This window comes from Xylaria bambusicola, assembly GCF_022495145.1.
Source record: "Xylaria bambusicola strain CBS 139988 unplaced genomic scaffold F5B22scaffold_3, whole genome shotgun sequence".
NCBI lineage: Eukaryota > Fungi > Ascomycota > Sordariomycetes > Xylariales > Xylariaceae > Xylaria > Xylaria bambusicola.
Window position 1 is genome coordinate 22,135 of NW_025953556.1, and position 14,187 is coordinate 36,321.

Sequence of the window (14,187 nt, forward strand, 5' to 3'; positions counted from 1 at the left end):
GGGAGTTTGGTTGGTTGGGACGGGGTAGGTGCAGGAAAATCCCGGGGAGGCTGACGAGATGAGGTGAGGTGAGGGAGGTGAGTCTGAATCTGGGCATGCGCGGCGTGCCGCGTCACATCACATCCATGAAGCCCAACGATTGGCAGCAGCCTGCAATTGGGTATATTGCCGACCGTTTGGCCAGGGGCTCTCATGTAGAACGTGGGTTAGGGAAGCATTTTAGACATCGGCGTCACCTGTGATTCTCGTTAAAGCCCGAGCCGCCACCGGTAACGTCAGGTACCATTCCCACCTGAATATTGCATGCTCCATCTTGCATATCTAGTGAGCTGAGGGCCGCACCTGACGCGAGACGAAATCCAACGAAATTGAGTATTGTCAGAGGCTCAATATCCATCTGACTATTCAGCTGAGACATAGGGTAATTGAAATGACGTCGCGTTCGTCACGCTGTTGATGGTTGCCAAGACCGGCCTGATTGGACTTCGGCCGGAGATTTTATATCAGTCACTGGCAAATCCAGCCCGTGGGAAAACCATGGCGGCAAACACGCGCGCGCTTCGGTACATTCAGATTTAAAATCGAGAGTAACCAAACACAGGAGAACTTTGGGCCCCAAACGTTTGCGGTTGCGTTAGTTGGTAGGCTGTCCCAAGCGGCAGCGGGATCTTGCAGACCAGAGAGCACACGGTGAAAACACAGACGCATTGGCTGTTACACAACAGGACGGTTGGGCACCTCTACTTTGCCTTGCTTTTTTTGACGGCCGTTGGCGGACGGGCTAGCGTCGCCACGTGTGTTGAACGACGACGACAATCTATCCTCCTCAACCCAGATTGTGCTACTGAAGTGAAGTCATCTTGCTTGTCCGGTCGCTTGGCCGAACACAGGCACTGTAGAGGCGTGTGGTGTATCACGGTGGGTGGCAGATGGGGACAGACGTCGTACTGCTGCTCTCGGACAGCTTTTGGGATCCTCGTCGCATGCATCATGCAGACTGGAAAACTGGCAGTAGAAGCATGGAACCTTCCACCACTCCCCCTGTCCCGTCAGTTACATTGAGGATTGGACACACAACATGCATCATGACATCCAGGCCCATGGTAGACAGTGAAACGATGGAGCGCATAGCGCATTTGTGGTAGAGTAAACAGGCCCCTGGTCTTTTTGGAGCCGTGCAAATTGCGTTGTGAAACATCTTCTACTGCTATCGACAGAACAGGCCGCCAAAACTCAAACGAGGCAGAAAAAAAAACCTGAAAGCGAAACTCCAACTTTGTGTTAACACACAAGGTAACAAACAGTGCCACCCAATTTTCCACTACCCGAGGTATCATTACCGTGACCTGAACCTTTTCCGTTTCCCCCTTTTCCACCTCAAATTCAACCGTTCATGTTACTAACAATATGCCTCCGTATTTTTTTTTTATGTTTTCTTTTGATGTCCCCTTTCTTTTGGGGCCGTCCAAAGCTTGCGCAATGATTGAAATCTATCATGGAACGCCACTGGGAAATTGAACACACAAACTCCTAAAACGAGTGTGACAGTGAGAACATCGATGAGACCGGGGGCCTGAGCGTGCTCCAGAGTTTTCATCATCGCAGATACGGCCAGGTCGTCATAAACAGCCGGCCGCAGATAATGATAACCGGATTTGTTGTGCCTCACCCTCGATGGGCCAAGAACCCGAGGAGCTGAAACAGCGGCCAACTCGCAACCAGAGTTTAAGTGACACGTCGCATGATGATGCAGTAAGGAGATCCGCATACAGACTCTCCGTCGGCTGGCGAAGTGACAAGTTGTTTCGGCGAGATGCCTAATGTCTGCTAGGCAAGTTGAGGGGGGATTTCTCACAAAGTGTTGTTCCAACGTAGAGGCACTGCTGGTCGCAGAATTGACAGCCGACAGTCCCTTGGCACCTTTGAATCGGGGATATCTTAGTGACCACCAGACGAAATGTGATTAATCAAGCCAACAGGTTCTATCAGTGAGAAGTTGTGAGGGTGGATGGCGTCCAGATCGAAGTTCGGTAGGAATGGGTGTGACATGAGCCCTAACAATGTCTATCAAGAGATAATGACGGATTATGAGGTCCTAGAGAAAGAGACGTTAGCCCCTTTCCTACTCACATTTCTTCAAATGCTGATGTAGTACAAGTAGCGGTAGGCTAGTCGGATACTAACGAATGGACTTGGGCATACCGTATCGTATCTAAGGCAGCACCGACACAAGACCCTCGCGGAAAAGCCCTAAGCGCTATGAATGCAGGCGCGGCAAGTGTGAATTTTACAATATCGACACTCGAAAATCCACCAGTGAGGACCCGAGTGGCACAAGTTGCAAGTCCATTGAACCAAAGTGCTGTCCGACTTGATCATCTTGAACGCGTGTGCGCAGTTCGTTGAGACGGCCATGATGAGTTTATACAAGTTCGTGGTCCTTTAAGGCAGAGCACTACGTAGAATGTAGAGGAGCTTCAAGGGTAAAGATAGTCAAGGGTCTGAGTGAGTTGATTCAACTTGTTGGAGATTTTCTGCGTGCTTAGGATCGCTACCTTGGTGACGCAAATGAGTGGTGAGTCTGAGGGAAGAGCGAGGTACTTGAGATCAAAATGTTGCTCACTTGGATGAATGTAGAGGAGAAGGAGACAGATGCTGTTGAATATCCAGAAGCAAGAGCGAGATACGGTGAGAACACATAGGACTTATATAATCTACCAGTGTATGCAATGGGTGTTTGCCATGTATTGAAACATGGAATAAGAGGACTAGTCAACGTGGGGAGATAATGTTCTGTTTGTCCTGCAAGGCTGTTGGTCGTTGCCACGGTTTGCAAGGTATCGGGTATCAGGTATTAGCGGGGAGCATTCAGAACGTCCGGGCGTTGGTACGGAATCATGAGTCGGTGAACAGAATAGGACGTGCTCAACAACATCAGTAGATGAGAGGACAACGGCAACAAGCTCTAATATAGTTGTACTACTCTAGTTTCAAGGCTACGACCGGGGATGTTGTTCGCACGACCCGGGCTATGACGATGTCTCATTACGACGGAATAGATATGGGGGCCGAGGAGGGGCGAACCCAGGTATTCCATGTCAACGACAACGTGGGAGAAAATAAGTAGCATGGGGGCATTAGCATAAAACGTACGAGAACGGGTAGGATGGGCTTATGAGGTTAACTACCGGGGGAGCAACGGTAGTGGATAGTGTACGATGGTAAACGGGCTGCGTCAAAGGCAAGAGATATGACACGGGACGAGCGCCGAAAGGTGAACAAGCGAGCGGCAACCATGCACGCAAGTACCAAGAGCCAGACTGGAGGTATTTTTCAATTAGCTGCTACGATTTTAAGAGGGTCTACCCCCTCTCTCCCATGCTGCTCTGGGTAAGTATTCCATCCTTCTCATGGATAATAATACCAAGGACGATGTGACGCGGCAGCCATTCAGACGGCCGTTAGAGAACCCAGGTCCGTGGGCAGGGAAGAAAATGAGTGGGCTCCCATGTCTGGAATGCTCGGGGCTTGGGCCAAACGAACGAATTACTCAGTACGCTGTAGAGGCGGGGAGTCGAACGACTTAGTGCTGTCTAGAGCCGATTAGACTCCGCGCCGGGAGATATTAGAGCTGAGGTCGACAGTAAGTTAAGATGAGGACAGACAGACGTCCGACTGCCTCTGACCTGGATGATCCTGCCTTTGATCTGGGGAGGACCCAGGACCCGTCAAAACAGCTACGCGTCAGTGGTCTTTTCGACCTACATGTACGTACATACATCTACATGTCGACGTGGATGGCGGCGTAACTGATACGCCGAGTCAGGCAATACGTTAGCAGAGGGATTACACAGATACTAGGCCGGATCGCGGCTCTAAGGTAGTAGTGCCGAAGGCTTAACTGTCAAACGTGATTAGTCTAAAAAGAAAATGCCAAAATGTCAGAAAATAATAATGGCGAATAAGAGGTGGAATAGGCTATGGACTTAGTGGTTTTCTGCTGCTTGGCCAGGGTTGCCATTGGTGGGTCAGTTTCCACGGTGGGCAGATATCAGCAGCAGCCTGTACGAGGAGAGGGCTACTTAAGACATCTGTGGATGATGGGTGGACAGATCTCTGGACAGATGAGTCGCTCCATATGCGCGCGAGGGACCGACGGCCTTCACCACTACTACCTACCTACCGACCTACCGACCTACTTCACGTCTCCCCTCTCCCCTCTTCCCTCTTCCCTCCCGAATCGAGGAATTCCGAGTGAAACCGTGAGTTGGGGAACGTTTTCGGCCCAGCGGCAGGGAGAGGCATGACAGAGGCAGGGCTCAGGCGACTGAGCATGTGGCACGCACGCTCCCAGGAAGCCCGCTCGGGGTCGTTTATGCCTGGGCGGGCCCGAAAGAGAGAAGATGCCCTCACTCTGCTGATAATCTTCTTCTTTTGCTGCACCAATGCTGCTGCATGAACGGAATAGAGTAGCTGGCCGCTCGGGTTTCCATATTGGGAGTCATCAACCAGCTTCAGATGTTCCAGACGTTGAAGATTTCACTTGGGGCCATCGTCGAACTCGCGAAACGACGCACCTTACAGATAGTATCATACACACTGCGACATGTACAAGCAATTGGAAGGAGTAAGGTAGGTACATGGGAAAGAGGGTACCTGCCTAACAATAGGTAGCAGTAGGTAGCAGCATGTATGCAGCTGGCAATCTGGAAGCTCAGCGCATCAATCAGGTCACTGGCCCACCGCCTGCTCTGCCTAGGTAGGTAGTACCTACTTGGTAGTGCGTGCTTCACCCAGTCCGCTTAGTTCTGCTGGGTACAAGTGGGCTCTGCAGTGGGGTGGCGGGCATCTACCGCGAGTGCAGATGGGTGCCCCCCTGCACTATACTATGGAGTACCGAGTACCTAAGGAGGTAGGTACCTCAGGTACTACATCCCTATGTACAGTACCTACCTAGGTAGGTAGGTAAGGAAAGTGCCTGCTTGTGTATGGGCTGAAGGCGCGAGAAACTACCTACATAAGGTACCTAAGCAGGTACATATGTACATATGTGTGTACTACACGGGAGGCTACCAACATAGTACAAAGTACAGAGCTGGGTAGGCAGGTACTACCTAGATAGGGCACGCCACCTAGTATTACATGGACCTAGCAGTGCATGCATGCATGTACATACGCCATGCATGCATACATAGTATCCTTATGTATGTATAACTGAGACCACTTCTCAGCGGTAGTGTAATGATATTGCTGTGTGTAGCGCTCGATGACTTGATTCTTAGTCCCATGTTCCATGCTGGCATCAGTTCAGAGAGCAATCTTGTTGCATGGACTAGCTCCCTGGGCTGGGATGGCGGGAGTCTGTACATATACATAGTACTTAGTACAGAGTACCGGTATGTACGAAGTGTATGTCGGGGGTCACTGTCTATAAGTAGAATCTCATCATACCAGCACACTTGAATGAGCCAGCCCGAATCTCGCTCGTTCTAGATATCGTCTGTAGCCGAACGGCTGTCACTTTTCGCTTAAGGGTTTTTAGGTTGCAAGGCATTGCCGATTTGTGGTGGACAGGGTGCATCTACTTAAGTACATACTATGTATAGTGCACCTAGGTACCTACCTGCCTGTACCTAGGCTAGGTCGGTACCTAGGTTAGAAACAATCTCCTGTGGGCTGTGGGGAGTGCTTACTTCCACATCAAATAGTATAACTATAGTATAGGCTGAGAAGGTGCAAATATATGTAGGCGAATATAGGTGTAATAATATGATGGAGCCATAATCATGCTAGGCAGACTACTAGTACCGAGTAGATCTCTACGTAAGTAGGTATATATATATACACATACCTACACACGCATACTACCTAGGTACTATGTAGCTATCTATATTTATTTATAAAATACGTTGAAATACGTTGAGATACGGATCAAGATGAGTCCGCATGCTCTCCAAAGGGCTGAGAAGCGAGGCACGACCATACATGATAGGTAGGAGCTTTGAAACATGTCATGACAGGAGACTGCTGGCCTACATCTAGAGTAGGTAGTATGTAGATGCCAACTGCAGAGGCATGTATCCGCAACTCGTAACTTTGAGGCCTAGTACATACTTATACATGGACCTGCTGGGCTCCCCAGAGCCGATGCTGATCAGCTGATGGCTCTGTACAAGTGAAGATCCGCTCCCATTGGCATTTCGCGCACACCGGTCCAGGAGCCATTCTTACACCACTCACACACACTCACACACACACACTCACTTACTCACTCACTCACTCACTTGCCCTGCCTTGATGCACGACATCGCGCACTGCGCGTCTTCCACCGCATGGAGATTTTCCGATTTCTCGTCTGATTCTTGGCCAGGTCTTATTTCTCATTGGTGGTGGCCTCTGTATATAAGAAGATATCTACCCGTGCTCACGTTAGACGGCTAGAGGCATCACCGTCAGAGGGCCGAACCAAAAGCGCTGCATGGACCCCGGTCAGCATTACCACGTTTGTAAATTTGCTGTTGCAGGAGTGTGGCATTAAGAGAGGTTGTATGGCGGCGCGGATCATGTGTCTGTGCTCTGGGAACCTCGCTTATGAGCCGAAGCATTCTTCATACCTTTGTTCACCGACGACGGAGCGGTCTGCTACCTAACGGGGCACCTGGCATGGCCGCAATTGACCGAAGTGGATGGACTATGCGCAAGCTACCGTCATCTTCTTCGTGGATTTGGGACGGCATGCGATGGAGCCGGTTGCGAGTGCACAATTTGGGGCCTGTTTGCTCCTCCGCTACTATAGCTCGTCACCCATAGTCCCACTGATGATACCCTTAACCAGACAACTCCCCAATTTGGCGCCCAGCGTCGAATGATAACAGACATCCTCTCATCCACGAGAGCGGTGTTTCCCACCAGCACCGTTGCACTGGAGCTTCTGAACAGCATCATTCCGCTATGAGTCAGCCTCGTAGTCGACCCTGGTCAGCTTTTTGCTCAGGATAGTGGCACCTATCAGGCAGGAGGGGGCCGGGATTAATGACATCTTTGATCTGCTGTCTCCGTTGTTGACACATTAGAGGGTGCCGAGACTGAAGCGTTTGTTGGGTGGATTGGGCCAGCCGTCGAATAACCGGCTCAGGTTTAAACCACCCGGTGTGAGATTGCCTGCACAATCATCCAAAATACCCACGCTAGGGGGTAAGCTTGTCATGTGAAAGCTTCAACATGTATGCAGACATGTCGATTGCATCGCCAGGTCCTTCCCTCTATCCACTTCAATCAACGTATACCTCTACCAACTCTGCGGTGCAACCCCAAGCAGTAGCCAAGTGATACTGTTGAGACGAAACAGCATATCCCAACGGCACCCGAGGATCACTCTTACTATACCGCACACCTCACCTGCGAAAGGCGGGTTAGCAATGACTTTTTTTATTTTATTTTTATTTATTCAAACCCTCTGTGATAGCCAGGGATTATAGGTACAGTAACAACGCATCAGTGGGGCGTAGTCCTGAATATGGCATGGGTATACACCATACGCTACCGCTTACCATCATCCCTGATGACCTATAGGAGCTAAGACAGAGAGGTTGACCACTAAGTACGTGCCCACACCTTGAAGCACGCAGCGAAGGAGGCCCAGTGTAACCGCGGGATAGGTCCCCTACGCTTGGTGGATGCTTTATAAGGTGGACACTCGGCCAGCTCGGGCGGCTCTATCGCTCGACGATGTAATCGCATGATGACGAGAAGCTTTCATCCGAGTACGGAGCTTCAGGTCGGTGACGTATGACTAATATCTCCGTTAACATCTGTTAACACCACATAGGAGCTCGCCATTACCATCAATGTATCTGAGCATGATTGAGCGGCATTAAATAGTTACCGATGATATCGATATCTTAAGTTGGGCATAAAAAGCTTAGTTACCGGCCATAATACAGCTGTAAAAAAAACTAATGCCATGCCCGCTGTGGAAAGCCGGGGTTATGAGGCCGACTCGTTTCTGATATGAAGATCCTGGCACTCCCAGCCTTGTCAGCCTCCTGACGTGTGCTAGACAAGTCTAATGAGTATCAAATACTAAAACCGTCCTGTAAGCGTGTCCCGACTCATGTTGATCCTTAAGAATAACTGACCTTGAGTAATGAGCAGTGGTGGTGAAGAGCGATTACCTCTCAAGGCCAGCGTGAGAAGATGGTAGTTGTTTTGTTTATATGAGGTGAAAGGAGACTTAAGCTGGCTGATTGTGATTGAATCAGTCTCCTTTGAAACATTTGTATCGAGTGATTACGGAAACCAATTACTGAGATGTGAAATGCTTCCTTCATTTTCCTTCCATCCTCTCACTGTTAGAACTACGGGCATGTAAACTGGTTTTCAGTCTGACCGCAGCTGTGGGCCCTACGTCACTGATATCAAGCTCTCCCATCTACGCGTGCTTTTCTCACCAATAGCAGGGGCAGGAAGGGCACTACTACACTAAGGAACTTTGACAGCCATGGGTTTCTAACGTTGCCGTGAGGTGTCTGTTTTATCCCCTGACCACGTCCCGATGCGGCTGTACCTGCGGCCATGATGCACCAACCCTGCAGGACTAAGTATAGAAGTATATATCAAGCAGCGCAATTAATGCAGCTTGGCAAATCCATATCACCTCTTCTTGTATATGATCTTATTTTATAAGCAGAAAAATGCGCTGTCCATGGTGATGTCGTCATAGAAACGTTACAATGGGTTTTTCTGACTTGACATTCTACCTTGCGGTCTCCTTAGCGGACAATCAGCCGGCAAATTTCATGGTAGTGGCATAAAATACTAGGTAGGTTGGAACATGGTACATGTATGAGCGAGCTGGTCTGTCTGGGCAATGTAAATCGCCTAGGCCACCTGGAACCGAGGTACATACCAGTAGGAACGGACGACATCTAACCATAATGTCCAGAGGTGCTCTGATAACCACGGGAATGGAACTCATTTGTCGACGACAAGACATGACGGCCGGCGGGTCGCTTGGGATGCTTCGGGGGTCTCATCCCAAGCACACTTGGGTCGGAACAAGCCAACGGGAAAGACTGCCTAACTATGTACTTACAGTGTATGTAAGTATATGTAAGTATGGATTTCCAAGATTACTTATAAGTGCTGGTATAATATAATAAACTGCTCGTACTAAGTATGCGGAGCATCACCATGTCTGGGCATAATAGGTAGGCAGGCATAGCATGTAGATATATCACGTTATGTTACCTAAGGCAGCCTACAGTAAGGTATGCGGAATTCTGCTATACCTACCTAGGTAGTAAGTAAAGCTCGCACTAACTCGAGCCTACCGGTGACCACTTCCTGTTGGTTACTTTGACATGCACGTGGCCTGAATAGGCAATACTCGTATAGGTTGTTATACCTCTTATGGGAGTGGCAGCACGGGCAGACACGGGGTACCTATACTGGACCTACTTGGTATATCTATTATAGTACATACATACATACAGGAGTACGAAGTAAGTAAGCTTCGACAATCTCACCATCACATCACTCCCCGTCACACCAGTCATGGCCATCTCGTGAAGCCACACTCGGCAGACTCGGGAGGGATAGTACAAGCCCTAAACCTAAACGACTTGTGTGAGACACGGCCCCTTTTATCAGACGAACGCCAGTCTTCGAATCAGGCTAGTCCGTCAAGCCGGCTCACAGACTAAGTAAGTACGTACTACTTTGTATCTTCTGGAAGGAAGTGAGTACCCAAATGGGGAGGCACCTTTGCCTTGTTAGGCTCTTGCTCCTTCGCTATTACGTCCTAAAGAGGGAAACTGGCTAGAGACTGTACCCCACCAGCTCGCACTAGGGACGGTTATGCCACGTGTGTGCCGAGGTACAGAACATTATACTTACTTGCCCATATTACACCACATAAGTACATACATAAGTAAAACATCTACTACCTACCTAGGTACCTAGTGGTATATACTATACTGTAGGTAGTCTTGTACAGCACTTAGTAAGCTACCACTAAGTACCTACTTGGTGTAAGGCATGTACTATTTGGGCTCTCTTGATGAGTGCCGTGCCGGACCTAAGATGGGTGCATAGAGCAGCCACCCTCAACTCAACCCATAGATAAGGTAGGTATGCTTACATTAGTGCTAACCTCGCTAACTACCTAGGTAGCTACATATGTACGAAGTATGTAGCTAGTACATACAGTTCTGATACAATAGACACCTGGGCAGATACTACCTGTAGTACTAGGTCGAGGAAGTATATGATACTAGGATGTATATACTATTTATATACATCCACTACTACCTACCTAGGTACAAATGAGTATGTAGGTACACGTACATGGAACACTTGGTACCATTCTGAACTGCCTCACACATCCATGGATAGGCAGGCACGACAGACTACTAACATAACAGAGATTGTAAAGCACGACTCAGGACATTGACAGAGTCTGCCGAGCGAGCAACAACTGGCAACACCCCCTTTGCACTGCCTTGCACAACGCCCAACCAATAATGAGAAGGCTTCCGGCAACAAGAACAACATCGTTCTATGCCAACACACGATCCAAACTACGACAAGACTCCTGATCGTCTCACGCTCGGACAAAGGATCCAACGACTCGTTTCGGCCATGATGTATGGTGTACCTACCCTTCCTGCATCACCTGCCATCACGTTCGTGGTGACAGACAACCTTGAACCTACCTATTGTAGGTAAGTAGTCAGTATGCGCTCTACGGAAGAAGCATGCTTATTCACATCGTACACGGCCGCTTGCTGTACTATCACCATTATCATCATATCTATATTTACTTATTTACTTGCTTGCTTGCTTGTTTACTTACCTGCCTACCTACCACTATACGCACTGCCTATCACTGCGCGCAGCTCATGGCCACGTGCTCAACTCTCGACATACTTACTTAGATTTACAGCATTTAACATAGCGCAACTAGCGACTAAAACCAGCCTAGCTTGACACCGGATGCTACCTCCGTCGACGGGAATCTAGCCTAGTGCCTTCTCAGCAGAGCTACATCTGGTCATGGCAAGCAATGACAGAATATCCGCCTCGCCTTGACTTGCAGGAGGCAGACGGGAAATTCCTGTCGGAGACCCATCCCGTTAACGCTTAGCCTCCACCCTAGCTGACCCAGCCCGTCCCGGACGAACTCCGAATCAGCGTTCTGACTAAGTCATGGCTCATATTCCCAGTATCTATAATAAGTGAGTAAGTACGTGATCGACCAACCGGTGCCGCTGCCGGTGATGTAGTCTGACCATCTACAGCGTCGAAATAGCCCGACGAGCATGGATGAGGTCGCTACCAGGATTGCCCATTGTCAAGGTTGTGATGACAGGAAACAAGCGGAACCCTCGGCAGCCGGCGCGTGCGAACGTTTGCGGACACGCTCCCTTCGGGCTATATCATGTACATGACATATACACTGCCTGCTGTGCACATGCATGCGCGCGTACACTAGTAGTGTAACTAATACGCTCCGGGCAGTGTACTTATGGTTAAGAACGGCCTGCCAATTTCGCCCGCTTTGACGGCTAATCTCGGCGGTCTGTGCCTTTTTAGGTACAATGAAACTTGAAAACCCCATGTTGAGTATACAGGACCACTATTAGGAAGCGATGCTAACGGAATAACGAGCCTCAAAGCGTTGGTATTATACGAAAATCTCTGTTGGTGATTGACTGTTCCGGTCCTAGCCCCAGGATCAGCCATGCAAGCCTTGCTAAGTAAGCCTACACTTACATTAATATTTACTTAGAGTACTATAGTGCTCTATAGCTGAATTGCTCCAGCCAAACATCCCGAGGAGGTGGACAGTGAACAAAACTAATATCGACGAGGGCCCTCTAAAAACTATAGATTTGTTTCACGACGACGGCGACGACGACGCCACCTAGCGCCCGGGCTTGAGCCTCACTCACGTCATAAGAAGGCTACCTAACACAGGCAGCACGTGCTAGTTGGCGTTGACAGGCGACCTACCCGGCCCATCACTCCCCACACACTTTCGTACGGCGTTATTGGTGGGTGACACAAAGGTTTCGCACCATACTTAGCTGATACCGTTCCAAGTCTTCTCCTGTCACCAGAACTTCTGACCAGGAGAGTACCAGGCCTTGAAATAATGCATCAGGTACGAGATTTGTCTGCCGGTTGCTATGACTTGTCATTCTCACCTTGAACCGCATCTGGAAGTTGTCACCTCTCCTCAACCCCTGCACACGGGTTGGCTTACTTACATCCCAGCCACGGAACAGTAGCCGGCAGTGAAGTTTAGGCTTACCAACGGCGCCCATAAGCCGTGATTGTAACCCTAGGTCTGACTGACCTCTTGCGCTACTGTCGTGGCTCGTACGATAGGCAAAATCATGCGCACCATTCATATTATGTTGCACGTCTCGTGCTATATATACATGCACGTATACATGCTTTTTTGTCACTAGATTCGCCGTCGTTGTTGTCGTTGTCGATTCCTATTGTATGCAATGCAAATCATTTTTATTCCCTCGCTTAGTGCGGTTGCAAGCGACTATGTTATTATTGCATTGTGTGGCCATCCCTGCCGCATGGCCAGAAGCGAACAAATTACCACTTGTTTCACGTCGTCCTCACCAGGCCATAAACCCCATGTGCATGAATAGTAAGACGATTTCGTATCAAGACAGACGTCTACCGGCCCCGACCGGACGTCACCACTGTCGGCTGCAGCGATCTCGCGCCAGACTTGCATGAGTCCCCAGGGTACGGTGTCGGTTACCCAATCATTTTGCCCGCTATTGATCATGATGATGTTATTGTCCTTGTTATTCTTGTTAACAGGCATGCTTTTTGACATTTACAGATTCCAGAAAGAGACAGCCAAGCTCATTCCAGGTCACTTGCCCCATCTCATACGTGGGGGGATATCGTGTCTATCCAATACGGCAGATGCGGCCATTTGCGATCTCGCATCTAGAAACAAAACAGATGGACCACATCCAAATAAAATCTGGTTCCCGCGGCGCTACGGCCCCCACTCAAATTTCGCCGTTGGTATCTATATGCCTTGTCATCGCCGACTTCATACATGAAATTCGAAGAACAATGTCAAAGCCGCTGTTAGCGGCCTAAAAGCTGCGAGCGAACAATCAAAGGTGTCGGTCTTCGGATGCTGTTCGGGTTTCCGTATATAAAATACTGCTTGTCAGCCCAGGACTAGTGGAGATCCTAGATAAGAGGACTGAACGAATGATCGTATGCTTGCTTAGAATCCGCTAAAAGTAAGTAGTCTAGGCCAAGGAAGAGGAAGAGCATCGGAAATTGTACGCCGCAAATATACAGCACGACGATTTTGCCTTACAGCCCTGATGAAATGTCAAAAAGAGGAGACTGCAGTAGACGGGAGGAAACTTAATACGGTTGGGATAGGAAATGTACGCAAGTAGCACTAACGACAGGAATGGCACGAGGTGACAGGGCACATGGGAACCCTGACCTTGACACTTGTCGCATGGCAATTCACGCCATATTCGCTTCTCTCATCCACCGGCCGGCGACATCACACAGATACTTACATATAAACATAGTATCCACTATACCAGATTTGGGACAACAGACGGAGCTGTATCATTTAGGCATGTATTATGGGTCTTAGTACTTTATGGTGTTGTTAGTGCCTCTCTTTCTCTCTTTTATCCTGCGCTATTTAACTATTTAGTACAGAGTTATTGTCGACAAGTGTCTGTGCTGATACATGGCGCTCTCTATGTGTTGGTATTTTGCCCATTTTGTTTTCCCCATGCTGCTGTACTCTAACCCGTAGCCAGAATCCCAGAAACTTGGCGACGTCAAGCGGCAATGCACCTGTGTGTACTTGGTAACGTGCCTGCCGACACCTCTCCCATGCTACATCGCATCACCTACCAATATCACCAGCTAATTATCGCCGCCTAGGCTAGAAGACAGGGGATGGGAGCCCGGCACTTTTGCATTCGTTGCTCACTAGGCTCAAGAGGCGAGTCGTGCAGCACTTGACAGTTTCTCGGCTCAGGGGTCAACCATAATGGTGGTGGTGGTGCAAGTCAAGTCTTTGACCTCGTTTCTGCTCCAAGGTTAGTTAGTACTAACCTTCTTACTGAGTAGCGTACTTACTAAGTACAACTTTAGCAGGCCAAC

General features: G+C 49.1%; 2 protein-coding genes across 2 annotated transcripts; one reads left to right on the forward strand and one right to left on the reverse strand.

The window, feature by feature from the left end:
* Positions 1-1,964: 1,964 nt before the first annotated feature.
* F5B22DRAFT_249960 (uncharacterized protein) lies at positions 1,965-2,912 on the reverse strand. The gene is made up of 2 exons (XM_047969999.1): positions 2,185-2,912; positions 1,965-2,095 (listed from the first exon to the last, which is right to left on the reverse strand). Exon 1 carries the CDS (start codon positions 2,413-2,415, stop codon positions 2,251-2,253), a length of 165 nt encoding a protein of 54 aa, XP_047835096.1. The 5' UTR covers positions 2,416-2,912; the 3' UTR covers positions 1,965-2,095; positions 2,185-2,250.
* A 9,242-nt stretch (positions 2,913-12,154) lies between these two features.
* F5B22DRAFT_250373 (uncharacterized protein) lies at positions 12,155-13,307 on the forward strand. Its single transcript, XM_047970001.1, has 3 exons — positions 12,155-12,166; positions 12,280-12,673; positions 12,875-13,307. Exons 2-3 carry the CDS (start codon positions 12,514-12,516, stop codon positions 13,141-13,143), a joined length of 429 nt encoding a protein of 142 aa, XP_047835097.1. The 5' UTR covers positions 12,155-12,166; positions 12,280-12,513; the 3' UTR covers positions 13,144-13,307.
* The last annotated feature ends 880 nt before the right edge of the window (positions 13,308-14,187 follow it).